Source organism: Salmo salar, chromosome ssa23, assembly GCF_905237065.1.
Source record: "Salmo salar chromosome ssa23, Ssal_v3.1, whole genome shotgun sequence".
NCBI classification, from domain to species: Eukaryota; Metazoa; Chordata; class Actinopteri; order Salmoniformes; family Salmonidae; genus Salmo; species Salmo salar.
In genome coordinates this window covers 31789240-31812640 of record NC_059464.1, presented here as the reverse complement: position 1 = coordinate 31812640, position 23401 = coordinate 31789240, and the positions used below count along the sequence as shown (strand labels likewise).

Sequence of the window (23401 nt, the reverse complement as noted above, 5' to 3'; positions counted from 1 at the left end):
CTTACATATCTGACACACGTTGACCAAGATGGTTACATTGTGCATGTTCATTTCTACAGGTATTATTATTCAACAGTTCTCACCTGGGTTTTTGAACCCACAGCCTCTTGGTTCCCGGCACTCCAATCTTTCCGCTAAACCACCGTGCCCGTGTCCATAGCGGTTATCGGTCAATCTGACTATTCTCAGCATTGATTTTATTTTTTTATTTCAGCAAGTTAGGGCTTTCTGAATAGTTGTCTAATGTTTGTGGGGCGTGTTAACCTGTTTTAATGATACTCATGGTGAAAGTGAAAGAACAATGGTGAAAGTATAATTAATTTCTTCCCTGTACAGGACCTCCACATTTTTGTATGGGCCTAATCATATAATTACGTATATAATATGTTAATTCAATATGATCTCTGTGGAAATAGTCATAAAGATGTGTCATTTAACTTTTCAAATGTAGACCTAATAAGTTTTTATTCTGTCAAACTCTACCAGTTATGATGTTTTAATCTGATTGTCTAACAATCACGTTTAGGCTAGCGGCTGATTGTACACATGTGGCTGAAATATGAGAGGTTGCTGAAGAGCATCGTCATAACTGGTAAGAGGGGCTCGTTATACTAGCTATGTTCCTGCAACTGTCACACTATATTCAGAGCTCTGTTGTGTGACACTCCGAGGACACCGTTAGTGACAGCAGACCCCTTTCTAATGAGGCATGTTAAGATTTGTTTACACAGGCAAGACAAGCTGTTTAGGACCCATATCTTAGGGCAATACGAGGCTTCAGATAGTCAGCCATCTCATAATCTGGACTCGGGGTGCTGGAGGCATAGGAATTCATCGTAACTCGAGGATGGACGACAGGAGTCTAGCACTTGTGGCTCTATACATTGGACTAAATATTTGCACTGCTACAGGTGAGAGTTTGTATAACTTTTTAGAGTGTTGTATCTACATACATTGGAAGTTGGAACAAGTCTTGTTTCTCTTATGAAAGTAAAAAAAACTACCTATTTAAGAGATCTTGATTAAATACTAGGTAATGTAATAATTGGCATGCTGCTACCTACCCAGCTAACAACAAACATTCCCACAACTTTAGAGAACGTTCCTTTAAGAGTCTCATTAGGTCATTAACTAACGTTTTCATAGGAATGTTCCCTTGATGTGCAAGGAATGTTTCCAGAGACTTATCCCGGAATGTAAAATATACCATGTTCTCAGAATTTAAGATATTAATGTTCTGGACACGCTTCATGGGAACGTTGCAATAACATTCATGTGTCCAGTTTTCTGAGGATTTGGAGAATATTCAATCAACATCCCACCAAACATACACAGAACATGGTTGCCATGTTCTCCGAATAGAAGATAATGTTCTAGACACGTTTCATGCTAACGTTGCAAGAACATTCATGTGTCCTGTTGTAAGGATGTCGCCTGATGTTTAAAATGTTTATTTCATTACACATCAAGCCTCATTTCTGTTGCCGAGCCAAATAAAGCTCCGATTAGTGAACCACTAATCTGATCGTAGCTCTTTGTCTGTTTGCAATGTTATGGATACTCACACACACACAGTACTTTTAACATAGTGTTTTCAACGTTGACAGCAGTTGCCATACCAAGCGGTGATGAAGCCAGTCAAGATGCTCTCAGTGGTGCAGCTGTCATCTAGTAATGACAGAATGTATTTAGAACTTCACTCACAGTAAAAATTGTATGATTTAATACAATTATTTTATTGATAGGAGTGGGAAAAATGTCTTTGTGCACACCAAAGCACACCAAAAGACGGCATTAACGATAAGTAATAAAATAAAGACGCCACTTCTAAAATCCTATTTTACACCATAGCCTGCTGAATTTGCAAGATACATTTTATTTCATTTTTATTTAGTCACAAATGAAAATGTGACACTGACTCACCCATGGATTAATGTTTCAGTATTGTCTTAATGAAGAGTTCGGCGTTCAGTATCCACCGGTCGTAGTACAGATGTGTAACATGTACTCTGGGAAGCAACGACAGGGAGTGCAAATTTAATAACAAATAGAACATAGTACAAAACAAGAAACACGAAAAGCGTACAGATAAGAAACAACAGAAACAGAGTCAATAACACCTGAGGAAAACACCAAGGGGAGTGAAAGATATAGGGGAGGAAATCAGAAAGGTGATGGAGTCCAGGTGAGTGTCATGAGGCATGTAAGGATGATGGCAGGTGTGCATAATTTGTATTTATTTATTTAACTAGGCAAGTCAGTTAAGAACCAATTCTTATTTTCACTGACAGACTAGGAACAGTGAGTTAACTGCCTTGTTCAGGGGCAGAACGACAGATTTGAACCATATCAGCTTGGGGATTCGATCTTGCAACCTTTCGGTTACTAGTCCAACGCTCTAACCACTAGGCTTCCTACCACCCCAATGATGAGACAACTGGCGCCGGAGAGGGGGAGTGGGAGTAAATGTGACAAGTTGAAGCCTGAGCTGGAATGTGAAGCTAACTGAAGCTGTCTAGCTTTAGAAAACCCTGAGTAGATCTAGCTTCCTTCATAGTATAGTATACCTGGCATACTACAAAGCAGGATCAAGGCGTTAGCCAGCTAACTAGCCTAAATATTCTGGGGAAAAAACATCGATATTTTTGAAAGGGAGAGCTTGAAATGGGCAATCTCTAATTGACTCAACAACAAAAAACTCATATCTAAGTTTAGCTTTCTTACTGAACTGTAAAATCATCAATTATTTCTGGCTATTTATCAAAGTTATCTGGCTAACTTATTGCTCCTGCTTTGTAGTATACCCTGCAGAACTAATAACATAGATTTCTGCAACCTACTTCAGGTTGGTTAGTGAGGTCAAGCCTACACTGATATATTTAACAGTGTCAAGAGCACATGTGGAGAGGTAGCATACCAAATTTACATCACTCTAGTAGTCAATGAAGGTCAGTATTTTTGGTGTGCCAAAATCCTGAACTATCCCAAATTCAGGACCTTAATTAAGAGCTTGGTTGTGGAGGAATGCAATATTTTTTAATTGTTTTATTTTCATTGTGTATAGCAACATTTTTTGAAATGTATTTCTTTTTGATTAATTACTATGTATGTTGTTTCTTAATCTTTTATTGGCTTTCAGGATATAGATCAAATTAAAAAAATAGATGAGCTAATCTCAATATGACTTCATAGAAATGATATAAGCCTAAATAGATAACTAGATTAGTAAGGAATGCACAGTAATATCCAGGAGTATATCAGAGAGGACTATAATTTGTTGGTATTTCTTGAGAGAGACAACGATAGGGAGGAGGTCAGAGACCTGGCAGTGTGGTGCCAGGATAACAACCTCTCCCTCAATGTGAGTAAGACAAAGGAGATGATTGTGGACTACAGAAAAAGGAGGACCGAGCATGCCCCCATTCTCATCAACAGGGCTGTAGGGGAGCAGGTTGAGAGCTTCAAGTTCCTTGGTGTCCACATGACCATCAAACTGTCATGGTCCAAACTCAGATGTCGACCGATTATGATTTTTCAGACTGCTCTATCAAATATCAAATCATAGACTTAATTATAATATAATAAACGCACAGAAATACGAGCCTTAGGTCATTAATATGGGCAAATCCAGAAACTATCATTTCGAAAACAAAACGTTTATTCCTTCAGTGAAGTACGGAACCGTTCCGTATTTTATCGAACGGGTGGCAAACCGAAGTCTAAATATTGCTGTTACATTGCACAACCTTCAATGTTATGTCATAATTATGTACAATTCTGGCAAATTAATTACGGCCTTTGTTAGAAAGAAATGGTCTTCACACAGTTTGCAACAAGCCAGGTGGCCCAAGCTGCTGTATATACCCTGACTCTGCTTGCACTGAACGCAAGAGAAGTGACACAATTTCCCTGGTTAATATTGCCTGCTAACATGAATTTCTTTTAACTAAATATGCAAGTAAAAAAAATATACATGTGTATTGATTTTAAGAAAGGCATTGATGTTCATGGTTAAGTACATTTGTGCAATGATTGTGCTTTCTTCACAAATGCGCTTTTTTTAAATCATCACCCGTTTGGCGAAGATGAAGTAGGCTGTGATTCAATGATCAATTAACAGGCACCTCATTGGTTACATGCAACGCAGGACAAGCTAGTTACACTAGTAATATCATCAACCATGTGTAGTTAACCAGTGATTATGTTAAGATTGATTGCTTTTTTTATAAGATAAGTTTAATGCTAGCTAGCAACTTACCGTGGCTCCTTGCTGTACTCGCGTAACAGGTGGTCAGCCTGCCACGCAGTCTCCTCGTGGATTGCAATGCCGATTAAAAATGCCGATTACTGATTGTTATGAAAACTTGAAATCGTCCAGAATTAATCGGCTATGCTGATTAATCGGTCGACCTCTGGTCCAAACACACCAAGACAGTCGTGAAGACAGCACAACAACGCCTATTCCCCCTCAGGAGACTGAAAAGATTTGGCATGGGTCCTCAGATCCTCAAAAAGTTATATTGCTGCACCATCGAGAGCATCTTGACTGGTTGCATCACTGCCTGGTATGGCAACTGCTCGGCCTCCGACCGCAAAGCACTACAAAGGGTAGTGCGTACGGCCCAGTACGTCACTGGGGCCAAGCTTCCTGCCATCCAGAACCTCTATTCCAGGTGGTGTCAGAGGAAGGCCCAAAAAATTGCCAAGGACTCCAGCAACTCTAGTCATAGACTGTTCTCTCTGCTACCGCACTGCAGACGGTACCGGAGCGCCAAGTCTAGGTCCAAAAGGCTCCTTAACAGCTTCTACCCCCAAGCCATAAGACTCCTGAACAGCTAATGAAATGGCTACCCAGACTATTTGCATTGTCCCCCCACCCCCATTTTTACGCTGCTGCTAGTCTCTGTTTGTTATCCATGCATAGTCATTTTACCTCTACCTACATGTACATATTACCTGAATTACCTCGACTAATCGGTGCCCCCACACATTGACTCTGTACCGCTACCCCCTGTATATAGCTTCGCTACTGTTATTTTCTTTCTTTTTTTACTTCAGTTTATTTTTGTAAATACTTTCTTAACACATTTTTTTCTTAAAACTGCATTGTTGGTTAAGGGCTTGTAAGTAAGCATTTCACTGTAAGGGCTGCCTACACCTGTTGTAATCGGCGCATGTGTCAAATTACGTTACATTTGATTTGATTTGAGACTGTGGTTTGTTCAGCCAATGGCAAGCAATAACATAGATCAAAACAGGTGATTTTGAATGTGTTGTTTCCATATGTGAGCATTAATTAAACATTATTTCTACACACTTTGACTCACCTATATCCTTTCTCTCCCCTCTGGTCCATGCAGAATTCTCCCTCAGCCCTAGCCAGCCTCAGTGTGTCTTTATTGCCTACTCCAACGTGACCTGCTACTGGACACCTGGACAAGGCTCTCCCTCAGACACACGCTTCACACTGCAGGTCAACATGTAAGACACGTGCTACAACATCTACGGCACAAGTTAATAGTTGTGATTGTATGAGGCCCCTTAGACAGAGGAAGAGGAAGTACTTGAATGCCAATATATCCTTCAACATGCAGTGCCCTGACTGAAGTAAACAAAGGCAGGCTGACATATTCCAGCAGTTGCGCAACCACAGAATGATTCATTACATTTCGGAGGAAGCTGGTGGGAGGACGGGCTCATTGTAATGGCTGGAATGGAATTTTTGGAACTGGTTTCCATACGTTTGATGTGTTTGACACCGTTCTATTAATTCCATTCCAGCCATTACAACGAGCCCGTCCTATAGCTCTTCCCACCAGCCTCTGTTCTATTTCAATGAGTACTCTACACCTTGACATCAGCATGCCTTTGTTTTCTCCATGACCACAGGCTGAATGAGGAGATTTAAAATATAATTCATAGAGTTCATTAATTATATTGATGGCAAAGCTCCCAGCATAAGTTGCCTAATGCCTACCCAAAGCCATTCTGGTGTATCAACTTTATCATTGTGTTTCATCATGTGTGAATCATATTTGAGTTTGTTATGGTTATTTCCCTGGTTTGTACTTAAAAATGACATTGTATTTTCTCAAAGTTGGTGCTCATAACCTTTTACATATAGATCATTTTATTTCATCACCAGGAAACATCAGGCGAAACACCTGACTGCAGTGTAATGTGATTTGAGGTTCGGATTGGGTTGTTCTGAGGCTGATACAGTGGAGATTCATTGTACAGGAAACAAACAAAAATATTTTGTGTGCGTGTGCATGCCTGTGTTTTTGTGCCTGTAGAACCGGATGTGATGACCCTGTGATCCATCAGTCCCAACTGTGTCAGACTGTTACCCAGACCCACTGCTCGGTTAACGTGACCTCTCTGAGCCGCTGCTACTGCATCAGGGTCCTGGCCGACAGCCCTCACACAACAGCCAGCTCACCCAGCCTCTGCCTCAATGCCATAGACGCAGGTAATACAGTGTCATACAATAGACTATACAGAATGAAGGATCTTAATTTGATCACCCTGTTGCAGGAGAATATTGGGAATGTAAACCTTGTAGTGTATTTGAAGTTTAAAAAGGCTTCTGAAGTTTGTAAGTTCCACTTTGACATTTCTGAGTTGATTTTCCCTTATGAAAAATGTATCAACCCCTACAAAAATGTCCATTAATTACAAATCACATAATAATTCACATTTCCTATTGCTACAGGATTATTTTCCTGCTGTAGCAAACTGGCTCAAATTAAGATCCTACATCTGTACATACATGTTTTACACACATCTTACTTTACATCTAACCCTTTGTCTTTTTTCCCCCCCAGTGAAGCTGCCCACCCCTGTCCTCTCCAATGTGTCAGCAGTGAGAGGCAAACCCAGATGCCTGAAGCTGCAGTGGACTACCAATACCAGCTTCCCGGTGACCAGAAAACATATCTCCAATGGTGCTCTGGTCTTCCAGGTGCAGTACAGCACAGAGGATAAGGTGTGTGGCCCACTGTCATCTCCAATCTATCAGTTACTGTAGGACTATGTAATGTATACAGTGTGATGTGTATAATATATGTATATCTACAGTGGGTGTTTGGCGTTAAGTTGTTGTCCGTTTTTTCCCTATATATTGCCATCAGCCTGAGCCCAAGACAGTGAAGGTGGACCTGAGACCTGAGAGAGAGCAGGGTCTCTTCTCTGCCTCCACGTGTCTCTTCTCCGCCTCCACTCTATATACACTGATGATGCGTTACCGATACAATAGTACCCTCAGCCACTGGAGCGACTGGAGCTTAACACAACAGCAGTGTACAGAGGTGGCAGGTGAGAGAGTGAGAGAGAGGGAGAGTGAGACTGAGTGTGTGTGAGTGTGAGAGAAAGAGAGAGATCTAGTGGTGTAAGCCGTGGCCTCCAGACCGGAACACATACAGTGGGCTCCAAAATTACTGGCACCCCTGACTGGCAATGCACAAACAATACTTAAAAAATATATAATTATGGAGATAAACTCAAAATACTGTACTTTATTAATGTTTTAATGGAACCAACCAAAATCATGCAATTATTTAATGCAAAATACATTTCCCCAAAATCAAGGTTTCCTAATTATTGGCACGCCTCATTTAGTACTTAGTTCAACCACCTCTGGCAAGGATAAAAGCAGTGAGTCTTTTCTTGTAATGTTTGACAAGGTTAAGGAACACGTTTGGAGGGATTTTGGACCATTCCTCTATGCAGATCCTTTCAAGATCCTTCACATTCTTGGGTTTGCACTTATCAACTGCCCTCTTCAACTCAGCCCACAGGTTTTCGATTGGATTGAGGTCCAGCGACTGAGATGGCCATGGCAGAACATTGATTTTGTTGTCACAGAACCATTTCTGTGTGGATCTTGAGGTATGTTTTGGGTCATTGTGTTCTTGGAATGTCCACCTACGGCCAAGTCCCAGCCTTCTGGCAGAGGCAACCAGATTGCCAGCCTTAATTGCCTGGTACTTGGTGGATTTCCTTATGCCATCAGTCTTAACCAGTGCCTCTGGACCTCTGAAATTAAAACAACCCTCAAAACATCACAGACCCACCACCATATTTCACCGTGGGTATGAGGTGCCTCTCCTTGTATGCATCTCTGTAACGACGCCAAACATGCTGATGCTGTATCTGACCAAAACGTTCAATGTTGGTCTCATCTGACCAGAGCACCTTCTTCCAGTCATAATTTAAATGACGTTTGGCAAACTCCAAGCGCTTGTGTCTGTGTCTTGGGGTCAGAAAGGACTTTCTTCTGGCAACCCTTCCAAAGAGACTGTGGTTGTGGAGGTGGCGTCTGGTGGTGCTTTTTGAAACCTGGTGACCCCAAAAAACCACCAGGCCTGCAATTCTTTCACAATGATTCTTGGGGATTTTTTGCTTCTCTCACCATCCTCCTCCCTATCCTGGGGGGCGAAATGCATTTGCATCCTCTACCCGTGAGGTTTTCAACTGTTCCATATCTTTAGATTTTTTTTATCATTGCCCTGACTGTGCTCAGTGGTATATTCAATCGTTTGTGGATCTTCTTGTAGCCATTACCAGATTTATGAAGGTCTACGACCATCTGTCTCTTTTAAACTGCCAGTTCTTTTGTTTTCTTCATGGTGTTGGATGGCAAAGAGATATCGCATGCGTGTTACCTTATTTTTATATCCTAGTGTAACAGGAAGTGATGTAATGGCTCAATATAGTTCCTTAAGACTTAGATAAACTTAAATAAGCGGAATTTAATTCCAGGTCTAATTTTGGTAGATGTTATTTACAATAATATTTAAGTGTGCCATTAATTGTGAAACCTTGATTTGGAGGTCATAGATTTTTTATTAAATCAATAATTGATTTTGGTGGGTTCCATTGAAACATTAATAAAGTACAGTATTCTCACATGTTGGTATTTTGAGTTTCTCTATAATTATATTGTTTATATTTTTTTAAGTATTGTTTGTGCATTGCCAGTCAGGGGTGCCAGTAATTTTGGAGCCCACTGTATACAGCTGCAGCATGGATTCCAATGCCCTACTCCTTTAGGAAAAAGAAAATAAGAAAAAAAGAAAGCGAGGAGAGGAGAGGGAAACCATGTGACATGAGAGAGTTTGATGTGCTTTCTGGTAGAAAAAGAAGAGAAGGGAAGTAGAGTAGAACATTATATTGTCAGCGTAGTGTGCTTTGTTCCTAGGACTATGAAACGGTCCAGGAACAATGATATGGGAATATCTTTTATCACATCAAATCAAAACTGTTGATAAACCCCAGTTCCTCATATTCCCCTCATATAGATCTGTGTGGCTTTTCAAATGACTCATGTAGAATAATTTGACCTGTTAACCTAGAACAGAAGTTGATTTCTAGTACATTCTAGCTCCTGATTGGCACAGCAGTCTAAAGCACTGCATCTCAGTGCAAGAGGCGTCACTGCAGTTCCTGGTTTGAATCCAGGCTGCATCACATCCGGCTGTGATTGGGAGTCCCATAGGGCGGTGCACAATTGGCCCAGTGTCGTCTAGGTTTGGCTGGGGTAGACTGTCATTGTAAATAAGACTTAGTTCTTAACTGACTTGCCTGGTTAAATAAATGTAACAAAAACATTCAAATGAAGGGAAGAGGAAATTCAGAAACCCCTGAAGAGTTGCTGAATTTCCTCTTCAGTTTTCTCAACAATTCATGATCATTTCATGACCGTTGGTTGGAGACTGAGGTCGTGGTAGTGTAGCTTCTTCCCCTTAGCACATGAAAAGGGCGAACTGAATTTTAAATTAATGATATATACCCAGAAATGTTTTACTAATTTAACTTATGCCTTATGAGCTTAGTTCAACTAACCCCATAAGAACCCAAAATATAAGCTTGTTTAACTCCTTAAACTTTGTAATTGTAAACAAACACTGTATAGCCTCAAAACATGGTTAAAGCTATAATTTTGATATCGTTAATGGTCAGTCCATAGCTCTTGTCTATGAATTTGAGAGTGGTTACATTTCTCCAGCCCCATCCCTAAATTGTTTATAGAAAGCGGGGTGGCCACTTTGTTATTGTTTAAATATGCAGATTGCCCCTTTTAAAAGTCACACACAAGGTGAAAGTGAAAACCAAGCCAAGTTGGCCATAGTGTGCTTTCTCCTTGGCTGCACAGGCTTATGGGAAATGTAGTCTGGGCAGACCATAAATCATATGTAGATAAGAACAGAAATTGTCTGCTTAAATGAGCACATTATTGTGCATGAATCTTTTATACATCACCTTACAAGTGTGGCAAGGATTTTGAATGGATGTGGTTAGGAGTGTGTTGTAGATACTAGTGAGGTTTGCGCTATCTGATTGTGTTCTCCCCTCTAGCACCCTCTACTGTCCCTCAGCTATGGAGGACCGTTCAGCCTGTAGGTGGAGCAGACATGAGACGAGTGACTCTGTTGTGGAAGGTAAGGTGGCACAGAGGAGGCTGGTGGGAGGAGGTATAGGAGGACGGGCTCATTGTAGTGGCTGGAATGGAATGGTATCTAACACATCAAATATATGAAAACCACGTTTGACTCAGTTCCATTTATTCCATTCCAGCCATTACAATGAGCCCATCCTCTTATAGCTCCTCCCACCAACTTTCTCTGAGGTGGCACTAGGGCTAGTTATTCTGCTCTCTCAGGTCTATTCCATTGTAAAGTGTCTATATGCATATTCTTCTATAAACATTCAGTTTGAGTTGTTGTTGTCCTTGTGTGTCTTGCAGTCCCCACCCAGGAGTCAAGTGAAATGCTCTGTCCCATGGTTTAACGTATCCTGCTGTACTGAGGGTTCCCAGAATGCACTGCATACATGGGACTGCAATGCCCTGAGTGTGTCTGACACTTCCTGTCATCTGACCCTTCCCCCTGAGCGCTGCTCCTGCACACTGAGCATGTCCAACCCTGCCGGCATCTCTCCTCCAGCTACCATCACAATCCCCAGCACCACGGACACAGGTACACAGACTCTGACTGTATTTGACCATTGACGTCAATAGCATTGCGACATATTAAGACGTATTGTGTGGCAGTGTATATATTGATATGAATTTGAACAAATGCCCAGAAACTTTTGCATCATTTTAGTTGTATTGTGTCCAATGCATATCCTCTGTAAAATGAGAGTATAACTTACTGATGGTATGATCACCAGCACCCAAGGCCCTGGTGGATGTCAGTGTCACAGCATTGGATGATTCCAGACTGGAGGTACGATGGACAGCTCTAGAGTCCCCATCACTAAGCAGCTTCCTGGTGGAGTGGTGGGCTTTATCTGAGACAGCTAGCTATACTCCATACTGGCAAAGACTGAGCCACAATGCAAGCAAAATTATAATCACAGGTAAATGGGTTGATTCTATGCACAATTCAGCTAGTTAATTGTCATGCCTATGACTAGGGCACAGAGTTTTCCCTGATCAGGTCACATGTCACAGGGTCCTCCTACTCTATGTGTGCCGGGGGATGTTCTAGTGGTTGTCCTGCCGCCCCCGCCACGACCAGCCCCTGGTGGCAGTGGTCCCTCCTATCTATTTCCCCATCTCATATTCTAACCTATACCTGTCAATATAACTTCCAAATACTCCACAAAATATGGCCAAAAAACTAAGTGGATAATATCCACCACTTAGTAAACGGAAAATGACGGAACATTTATTGTGGGTCTTACTTTTCCTCATCAAGGCACTCTTGAAAAAAAACAGAGAGATGAACTTCTTGATCCTTTTACAGCCTAATGAAGGCTTGTACCACACTCAAACACTTAGGCATTTCGGGTTGTCTGTTTTTTATTATATAAAAACATGACGAGCCAAAATGACAAGACAATAAAGGCTTTTTACATCAGCCCCTTTTTACATCATCACCCTTCAAGAGTGCCTTGATGTGAAAAGTCAGCCCAATGATTATTTTTTCAAAATTTTTCACTTACTAAGTTGTGGACATTATACCTTTTGTTTTTATGCCAATAATAGTCCACCCTTTACAAAGAGCACCTTCTACCAAGTTTCCATGGCCTTATAGTCTTTACCAGTGGAGGCTGCTGAGAGTTGGACGGCTCATAATAATAGCTGGAATGGAGTCAATGGAGTAGTATCAACCAAATGGAAACCACGTCTTTGATGTGTTAGATATCATTCCATTGTCCCCATTCCAGCCATTATTCAAATCAACTCACGTTTTATTGGTCACATGCACATATTTAGCAGATGTTATTGCTGGTGTAGCGAAATGCTTGTGTTCCTAGCTCCAACAGTGCAGTAGTATCTAACAATTCACAACAATACACACAAATCTAAAAGTAAAAGAATGGAATTAAGAAATATCTAAATATTAGCACTAGCAATGTCGGAGTGGCATTGACTAAAATACAGTAGAATAGAATACAGTATATACATATGAAATGAGTAAAGCAGTTTGTAAACATTATTTAAGTGACTAGTGTTCCATTATTAAAGTAACCATTGATTCTATGTCCATGTATATAGGGCAGCAGCCTCTAAGGTGCAGGGTTGAGTAACAGGGTGGTAGCTGGCTACTTATTATGACCCGTCCTCCCCTCAGCAGCCTCCACTGGTCTTTACCCATTTGAGTGCAGCAGCACATTGTTTTTCTACCCTAAAAATATGTACTGAACAAAAATATAAACGCAACATGTAAAGTGTTGGCCCCATGTTTCATGAGCTGAAATAAAAGATCCCAGAAATGTTCCATACGCACAGAAAGCGTATTTCTGTCAGATTCTGTGTACAAATTTGTTTACATCCATGTTATTGAGCATTTCTCCAATGCCAAGATAATCCATCCACCTGACATGTGTGGCATATGAAGAAACTGATTAAACAGCATGATCATTACACAGGTGCACCTTGTGCTGGAGACAATAAAAGGCCACTGTAAAATGTGCAGTTTTATCACACAACACAACGCCTGACATATCTCAAGTTTTGATGGAGCGTGCAATTGGCATGCTGTGTGCAGGAATGTCCACCAGAGCTGTTGCCAGAGAATTCAATGTTAATTTATGTACCATAAGGTGCCTCCAACGTCGTTTTAGAGAATTTGGCAGTACGTCCAACCGGCCTCACACCCGCAGACCAAGTGTAACCACGCCAGTTCGGACTTCCACATCCGGCTTATTCACCTGTGGGATCGTCTGAGACCAGCCATCTGGACAACTGATGAAACTGTGGGTTTGCACAACCAAAGAATTTCTGCACCTACTTTTAGAAACCACCTCAGTGAAGCTCATTTGCATGCTCGGCCAAAGTGTGCTCTTCACGGATGAATCCCGGTTTCAACTGTACCGGGCACATGGCAGACGGCGTGTTTGGCATCGTGTGGGCAAGCGGTTTTCTGATATCAACGATGTGAACAGAGTGCCCCATGGTGGCGGTGGGGTTATGGTATGGGCAGGCATACACTACGGACAACGAACACAATTGCATTTTATCGATGGCAATTTGAATGCACAGAGATACAGTACCATGACAAGACCCTGAGGCCCATTGTCATGCCATTCATCCGCCGCCGTCACCTCATGTTTCAGCATGATAATGTACGGCCCCGTGTTGCAAGGATCTGTACACAATTCCTGGAAGCTGAAAATGTCCCAGTTCTTCCATGACCTGCATCCTCACTAGACATGTGATTTCCTCATATGAAGTGTAACTCAGTAAAATCTTCGAAATTGTTGCATGTTGCGTTTATATTTTTGTTCAGTGTAAATAAAAAAAATTGCCTATATTTGGTGACGTGATCAGGAAAACCTCTGGGGGCCTACTTTTACAGTATATGTTGTATCTACAAAGACTTGACAGACAAGTATGTGTTGTTGCATGGGATTACATTCTGACGATGGGTATGAGTAATGTGCAACGAAATACCCATTGTTGTCAGAGGGCGTGTGGCCGAAACTGTGCTACAAAGTGACTGTGAGGCCTGAGTATGATGCAGAGACTGGGGAGGAGCTGTCAGTAGAAGCCTACACCAGGCAAGAAGGTCAAACACACACACACAACAACAACTTACTTTATATCCTAGGCTTTAGCTCATTCATTAATTTGTCAATAGCTGCCACCATAATGAATAACCTTTTATGTGGATGTGTTGTACACCTTTTTACTCACCCTTTTACACTGACTCTTCAGCCCCCTCTGCTGGCCCCAAGCCAGTGGTGCAGGAGCTGAGCAGCAGTGCTGTTGTCCTGCAGTGGGATCCTGTTCCTCTGGAGCAGAGGCATGGCTTCATCCGCTACTACACCCTCTACATCCAGACTGAAGAAGAAACTCCAGAGGTTGTAGTGGTGCCAGGAGACAGCCTGAGGTACCAGTTGAGTGGTTTGTCTGGACTGTACAGGATCTACATGGTGGCTCACACTGATGCAGGAGGGGGTCCTCCTGGTCCAATGCTTGATGTGTCTATAGGTGAGGACTAAGACAGGCTGAGATGTTTTAACAGTTCTATTGACTTACCTCCATTGGAGTAGACAGTTGTTCATTCATTTGTGTGTGTGCATGTGGGTGTGTGTTCCAATCTAGGGGGCATTGTTTTGGTGGACACCATCCTGTGGTGTTCCATTCCTACTGTGCTCACCGTCCTGATACTGATGAACTGCCTACAGTGGAGACAGAGGTGAGAGAGCCACAGAGAGAGCAGCCTACTAGTAGAGGTCTTGAAGTGGAACTCTCCCCATGTCTTGCTAGCCTGCTGCACTTTTCCAGACCCACATGTTTCCCTGGCTGATTAGCAGCAGACTGCAGATGCCTCCACTCAGTCTGTGAGTCTGATAACAGTGTCTGTTCTCTGCAGGATAAAGCAGAATCTCTGGCCTACAGTCCCTGACCCTGCACATAGTAGCCTGTCCACCTGGAACACAGAGACGAAATACACCACAGTCCTTTTCACTGGGGGGGTGAGTACTTTTATGATCCTTCCCATCCGGAATCCTTGGGACGTCCCTACCCCATTAACGTTTACATTTAAAATGGTTAGGGTAAGGGTAATAATAATAATAATACATTTTATTTTAAGTGCTTTTCACGACACCCAAAGTCACTTTATATACACAAGAAAATCTGAAGGATTAAAAGCAATAAAATCACACATTAAAATAAGTAAGTGTATAAAAGTACACCAAACATGATGACAGGCTAACCATGAAGAATACTAAACATGATGACAGACTAACCATGGAGAACGCTAAACATGATGGCAGGCTAACCATGGAGAACACTCAACATGATGACAGGCTAACCATGGAGAATACTAAACATGATGACAGGCTAACCATGGAGAATACTAAACATGATGACAGACTAACCATGGAGAATACTAAACATGATGACAGGCTAACCATGGAGAACACTCAACACGATGACAGGCTAACCATGGAGAACACTCAACACGATGACAGGCTAACCATGGAGAACACTCAACATGATGACAGGCTAACCATGGAGAACACTAAACATGATGACAGGCTAACCATGGAGAATACTAAACATGATGACAGCCTAACCATGGAGAACACTAAACATGATGACAGGCTAACCATGGAGAACACTGAACATGATGACAGGCTAACCATGGAGAACACTGAACATGATGACAGGCTAACCATGGAGAACACTCAACATGATGACAGGCTAACCATGGAGAACACTCAACACGATGACAGGCTAACCATGGAGAACACTCAACACGATGACAGGCTAACCATGGAGAACACTCAACATGATGACAGGCTAACCATGGAGAACACTAAACATGATGACAGGCTAACCATGGAGAACACTCAACATGATGACAGGCTAACCATGGAGAATACTAAACATGATGACAGGCTAACCATGGAGAATACTAAACATGATGACAGACTAACCATGGAGAACACTAAACATGATGACAGGCTAACCATGGAGAATACTAAACATGATGACAGGCTAACCATGGAGAACACTAAACATGATGACAGGCTAACCATGGAGAATACTAAACATGATGACAGGCTAACCATGGAGAACACTAAACATGATGACAGACTAACCATGGAGAACACTAAACATGATGACAGGCTAACCATGGAGAATACTAAACATGATGACAGGCTAACCATGGAGAACACTAAACATGATGACAGGCTAACCATGGAGAACACTAAACATGATGACAGACTAACCATGGAGAACACTAAACATGATGACAGGCTAACCATGGAGAATACTAAACATGATGACAGGCTAACCATGGAGAACACTCAACATGATGACAGGCTAACCATGGAGAACACTAAACATGATGACAGGCTAACCATGGAGAACACTAAACATGATGACAGGCTAACCATGGAGAACACTGAACATGATGACAGGCTAACCATGGAGAATACTAAACATGATGACAGCCTAACCATGGAGAACACTAAACATGATGACAGGCTAACCATGGAGAATACTAAACATGATGACAGACTAACCATGGAGAATACTAAACATGATGACAGGCTAACCATGGAGAACACTAAACATGATGACAGGCTAACCATGGAGAACACTAAACATGATGACAGGCTAACCATGGAGAACACTCAACATGATGACAGACTAACCATGGAGAATACTAAACATGATGACAGGCTAACCATGGAGAACACTCAACATGATGACAGGCTAACCATGGAGAATACTAAACATGATGACAGCCTAACCATGGAGAATACTAAACATGATGACAGGCTAACCATGGAGAACACTCAACATGATGACAGGCTAACCATGGAGAACACTAAACATGATGACAGGCTAACCATGGAGAATACTAAACATGATGACAGGCTAACCATGGAGAACACTAAACATGATGACAGGCTAACCATGGAGAACACTAAACATGATGACAGGCTAACCATGGAGAATACTAAACATGATGACAGGCTAACCATGGAGAACACTAAACATGATGACAGGCTAACCATGGAGAACACTCAACATGATGACAGCCTAACCATGGAGAACACTGAACATGATGACAGGCTAACCATGGAGAACACTAAACATGATGACAGACTAACCATGGAGAACACTAAACATGATGACAGGCTAACCATGGAGAACACTCAACATGATGACAGGCTAACCATGGAGAACACTAAACATGATGACAGGCTAACCATGGAGAACACTCAACATGATGACAGGCTAACCATGGAGAACACTAAACATGATGACAGGCTAACCATGGAGAACACTAAACATGATGACAGGCTAACCATGGAGAATACTAAACATGATGACAGGCTAACCATGGAGAATACTAAACATGATGACAGGCTAACCATGGAGAACACTAAACATGATGACAGGCTAACCATGGAGAATACTAAATATGATGACAGGTTAACCATAGAGAACACTAAACATGATGACAGGCTAACCATGGAGAACACTCAACACGATGACAGGCTAACCATGGAGAACACTCAACATGATGACAGGCTAACCATGGAGAACACTCAACATGATGACAGGCTAACCATGGAGAACACTAAACATGATGACAGGCTAACCATGGAGAATACTAAACATGATGACAGGCTAACCATGGAGAATACTAAACATGATGACAGGCTAACCATGGAGAATACTAAACATTATTTATTTCACCTTTATTTAACCAGGTAGGCAAGTTGAGAACAAGTTCTCATTTACAATTGCGACCTGGCCAAGATAAAGCAAAGCAGTTCGACACATACAACAACACAGAGTTACACATGGAGTAAAACAAACATACAGTCAATAATACAGTAGAAAAATAAGTCTATATATAATGTGAGCAAAAGAGGTGAGATAAGGGAGGTAAAGGCAAAAAAGGCCATGGTGGCAAAGTAAATACAATATATCAAGTAAAACACTGAAATGGTAGATTTGTAGTGGAAGAAAGTGCAAAGTAGAAATAGAAATAATGGGGTGCAAAGGAGCAAAATAAATAAATAAATACAGTAGGGGAAGAGGTAGTTGTATGGGCTAAATTATAGATGGGCTATGTACAGGTGCAGTGATCTGTGAGCAGCTCTGACAGCTGGTGCTTAAAGCTAGTGAGGGAGATAAGTGTTTCCAGTTTCAGAGATTTTTTTACTTCGTTCCAGTCAATGGCAGCAGAGAACTGGAAGGAGAGACAGCCAAAGGAGGGTGACTAGAGAGATATGCGTTTTGTGTTTTGTTGCCAACCTTACTTTGCTACCTGACAACTTTACGATTTTTACTTTTTAATTACCGTTTATATTTGTAGTTTTTCCCTCACTCAACTTTTTTCATTCAACTTTTTCACTCCGGACGTTTTATCTGCACATGGTTCGTCAGGACTTCCAACAGCCGAAGCTAAGTAGTAACATTAACATGATGCCTTCTAATTGCAGTCGTTGTACTCATAATATACAGGAGAACGATCGCCTTACGCTGAGGATAGCTGTGCTGCAAGGCCAGCTTCAGACGCAATCGTTAGGCAAGGGTAATTTCAGTGTAGGAAAGGATGAAACAGCGTCTGTGCAACCAGTAAGTACAGATAGTAACGTTAGTATAAATCCCCTCGCACGGTCCCCGCAGCCGGACATCTTTCTCATGGCTTCTGTAGGGAAATGCTGTAGGAATGCTCATTAAGCAGAGTCTGAGGCCGAGCCTTCTCTGGTCTCTACTCCTCCCGTTACGGGGTCTGAGACGCCGAAGCTTCCCACCATTAGCTCTGACAAATTGAAAACCCTAGTCATTGGCGACTCCATTACCCGCAGTATTAGACTTAAAACGAATCATCCAGCGATCATACACTGTTTACCAGGGGGCAGGGCTACCGACGTTAAGGCTAATCTGAAGATGGTGCTGGCTAAGGCTAAAACTGGCGAGTGTAGAGAGTATAGAGATATTGTTATCCACGTCGGCACCAACGATGTTAGGATGAAACAGTCAGAGGTCACCAAGCGCAACATAGCTTCAGCATGTAAATCAGCTAGAAAGATGTGTCGGCATCGAGTAATTGTCTCTGGCCCCCTCCCAGTTAGGGGGAGTGATGAGCTCTACAGCAGAGCCTAACAACTCAATCACTGGTTGAAAACTGTTTTCTGCCCCTCCCAAAAGATAGAATGTGTAGATAATTGTCCCTCTTTCTGGGACTCACCCACAAACAGGACCAAGCCTGGCCTGTTGAGGAGTGACGGACTCCATCCTAGCTGGAGGGGTGCTCTCATCTTATCTATGAACATAGACAGGGCTCTAACTCCCCTAGCTCCACAATGAAATAGGGTGCAGGCCAGGCAGCAGGCTGTTAGCCAGCCTGCCAGCTTAGTGGAGTCTGCCACTAGCACAGTTAGTGTAGTCAGCTCAGCTATCCCCATTGAGACCGTGTCTGTGCCTCGACCTAGGTTGGGCAAAACTAAACATGGCGGTGTTCGCCTTAGCAATCTCACTAGAATAAAGACCTCCTCTATTCCTGCCATTATTGAAAGAGATCGTAATACCTCACATCTCAAAATAGGGCTACTTAATGTTAGATCCCTCACTTCAAAGGCAGTTATAGTCAATGAACTAATCACTGATCATAATCGTGATGTGATTGGTGTCGTGTCTTTGGCATCATTAAAACTGAAGACATATTTATCAAATAACTCTGTAATTATTATTACGCGATTAACCTGATTAATCATGTAACTGTAATTAACTAGGAAGTCGGGGCACCAAGGAAAATATTCAGATTACAAAGTTATAATTTTCCTAATATTACTTTCAGATATTTTAATATCTGATCAATTAGTCTTCGAATTAATGACTTATTTACCTCACGTCAGTCTCATTCCAAACGTCGTAAATTGTTGGTTATCTGCACGAACCCAGTCTTCACTATGAGTCATCCATACATCAATTGTCTTAAAATCATTTATTTACTAACTAAGTAATTCACAGAAATGCATAACAAACAGTAGATGGTTACAAGGAAATCATAGGGGAATGTGCCCTAGTGGGTTAAACCGGCATGGCGGCTTGTTAGATAAAAGGGGAGTGGGGGGGTCAACTGAGAAGGCACTACAGAGTTGATAATTATAACAATTGAAATGCGGATCCTTTGCACATGAACGCTCACTCATTCGGGAACAATTGCAATCAATATATATATTTACGCTCAGTGTGTCGTCGGGATCTCTGTTGAAAAGTTAGTTTCTGTTGAAGAGTCTGTCCGCCCTCTCTCTCTCTCTGTCGTGGTTAGAATGCATAGTTCAGAGTAACATTCATTCATGTCATTATAGAATAGCTGTTTCGGCGGTTGACAGTCTTCGCGTTCAATGATACCGAATTCCTAGCTGCAGACTAGTAATTAATATCAAAGACTTGTTCTTATTCTGTCAGTATCGATAGTCTAAGAGTTTAACCACGTGGTATGGTTAAAAGTTCAGCAAGAGGAATGCATGGTCAAACCTTGGCCCTCTCGTTATCGAGGTAAGCTGGTATCCAACCTTTAGCCATCTCGTAATTGAGGTAAGCTCGGTCTCCAACCTTTAGCCATCTCGTAATTGAGGTAAGCTCGGTCTGGTGATAGAAAACCTAGGTGGGGGTTTTATTCGGAAGAGCAGAAAAGGGCCTGTCCCATGACGCCAGACCATAACTGTGCTCATGGGCGGTCCTCTGATTTAGTTAAGACTCCAAAGGGAATTGGAGTTTCCTTCATTAACCTCTATGGGCTAGGTGGGACGCTAGCGTGCCACCCGTGGTGCACTCCATCAACAGCAGGTGCATTTCAAGAGCGGCAAATTTGAATCCAAATAAATGTCAAAATTCAAATTTTTCAAACATACAACTATTTTACACCCTTTGAAAGATAAACATCTCCTTAATCTAACCACGTTTTACGATTTCAAAAAGGTTTTACGGCGAAAGCATAAATTTAGAGTATGTTAGGACAGTACATTTACAAGAGTTGTGTGTAATGTTTTGTCAATTCAAAGACAGGGTCACCAAAACCATAAAACCAGCTAAAATGATGCACTAACCTTTTACAATCTCCATCAGATGACACTCCTAGGACATTATGTTAGACAATGCATGCATTTTTAGTTCTATCAAGTTCATATTTATATCCAAAAACAGCGTTTTACTATGGCATTGATGTTGAGGAAATCGTTTCCCTCCAATAACCGGCAGTCAAGTCAGCGTCACAAATTAAATAATTAAAATTAGAAAACATTGGTAAAATATTATATTGTCATTTAAAGAATTATAGATTTACATCTCTTGAACGCAATCAACTTGCCAGATTTAAAAATAACCTTACTGGGAAATCACACTTTGCAATAATCTGAGCACTGCGCCCAGAAAAATACGCGTTGCGATACAGACTAGACGTCATGTTGGGGAGATCTAAAATCGAAAATACTATGTAAATAATCCATTACCTTTGATTCTCTTCATCAGATGTCACTTCCAGGTATCACAGGTCCATAACGAATGTAGTTTTGTTCAAAAAAGCTCATAATTTATGTCCAAAAATCTCCGTCTTGTTAGCACATGATCTAAGCCAGCCGGACTTCTCGTCATGAACGAGGGGAAAAAATATATTTACGTTCGTTCAAACATGTCAAACGTTGTATAGCATAAATCATTAGGGCCTTTTTTAACCAGAACATGAATAATATTCAAGGTGGACGAATGCATACTCTTTTATAACGTATTGGAACGAGGGTACCCAACATGAACTCGCGCCAGGTGTCTAATGGGCCATCATCGTTCCATGGCTCTTGTTCGGTCAGATCTCCCTCCAGAAGACTCAAAACACTTTGTAAAGGCTGGTGACATCTAGTGGAAGCAATAGGAAGTGCCAAAATATTCCTCAGCCCCTGTGTTTTTCAATGGGATAGGTTTAAAGGTAATACAACACATCAGGTATCCACTTCCTGTCAGAAAATGTCTCAGGGTTTTGCCTGCCAAATGAGTTCTGTTATACTCACAGACACCATTCAAACAGTTTTAGAAAATTTAGGGTGTTTTCTATCCATATGTAATAAGTATATGCATATTCTAGTTACTGGGTAGGAGTGGTAACCAGATTAAATCGGGTATGTTTTTTTATCCAGCCGTGTCAATACTGCCCCCTAGCCCTAACAGGTTAAACAGTCCAAAATCACATTACACAATTTCACAAACATTTCCATCCTTATTCATTCATTTTATACAACCATTTAGATGTAAGTCTCATAGCTGAGGCTATTGTATAAACATGATTATGGTAATGTGGCGGTATTGTCTCTCATGAGTTTCACAAAAATGTACCAAACGGACCAGTTCGTAGCTGGATTCTTCACCGATCTTTTATACCTTCTCCAGAACATAAATGTTGTTCGGTTCTCCAGTTCTCTGAGGTGGAAGAACTCCTTTGTTCTCTCTATACTGTGGCCATGAGGAGAGGGTCTCCTCGTAGGAATTTACGACCGCTCTTACAGAGCCTGGTGTCACAAGTATAGAGGTCGGGGGATGGTGCTCGCAGTGTCCAAAGAGGGCAACGTCATGACATTGGCCTGACTGAAACATGGCTTAAGCCTGATGAATTTACTGTGTTAAATGAGGCCTCACCTCCTGGTTACACTAGTGAACATATCACCCGTGCATCCCGCAAAGGCGGAGGTGTTGCTAACATTTACGATAGCAAATTTAAATAAAATATTAAAAAAACAACGTTTTCGTCTTTTGAGCTTCTAGTCATGAAATCTATGCAGCCTACTCAATCACTTTTTATAGCTACTGTTTACAGGCCTCCTGGGCCATATACAGTGTTCCTCACTGAGTTCCCTGCATTCCTATCGGACATTGTAGTCGTAGCAGATAATATTCACATTTTTGGTGACTTTAATATTCACATGGAAAAGTCCACAGACCCACTCCAAAAGGCTTTCGGAGCCATCATCGACTCAGTGGGTTTTGTCCAACATGTCTCTGGACCTACTCACTGCCACAGTCATACTCTGGACCTAGTTTTGTCCCGTGGAATAAATGTTGTGGATCTTAATGTTTTTCCTCATAATCCTGGACTATCGGACCACCATTTTATTACGTTTGCAATCACAACAAATATTCTGCTCAGACCCCAACCAAGGAGCATCAAAAGTCGTGCTATAAATTCTCAGACAACCCAAAGATTCCTTGATGCCCTTCCAGACTCCCTCTGCCTACCCAAGGACGTCAGAGGACAAAAATCAGTTAACCACCTAACTGAGGAACTCAATTTAACCTTGCGCAATACCCTATATGCAGTTGCACCCCTAAAAACTAAAAACATTTGTCATGAGAAACTAGCTCCCTGGTATACAGAAAATACACGAGCTCTGAAGCAAGCTTCCTGAAAATTGG

At 41.7% G+C, this 23401-nt stretch overlaps 1 protein-coding gene across 1 annotated transcript in view; it reads left to right on the top strand.

The window, feature by feature from the left end:
* Positions 1–23401, top strand: part of LOC123729879 (interleukin-6 receptor subunit beta) — a 34981-nt gene continuing 11580 nt past the window's right edge. Inside the window, exons 1-12 of the mRNA XM_045706451.1 lie at positions 1–911; positions 5361–5481; positions 6297–6472; positions 6828–6988; positions 7134–7317; positions 10360–10442; positions 10748–10979; positions 11176–11364; positions 13920–14021; positions 14171–14446; positions 14561–14654; positions 14832–14934. Of these exons, the coding sequence (XP_045562407.1) occupies positions 848–911; positions 5361–5481; positions 6297–6472; positions 6828–6988; positions 7134–7317; positions 10360–10442; positions 10748–10979; positions 11176–11364; positions 13920–14021; positions 14171–14446; positions 14561–14654; positions 14832–14934 (1785 nt within the window). The 5' untranslated portion in view covers positions 1–847. The remainder of the gene's footprint in view (positions 912–5360; positions 5482–6296; positions 6473–6827; positions 6989–7133; positions 7318–10359; positions 10443–10747; positions 10980–11175; positions 11365–13919; positions 14022–14170; positions 14447–14560; positions 14655–14831; positions 14935–23401) is intronic.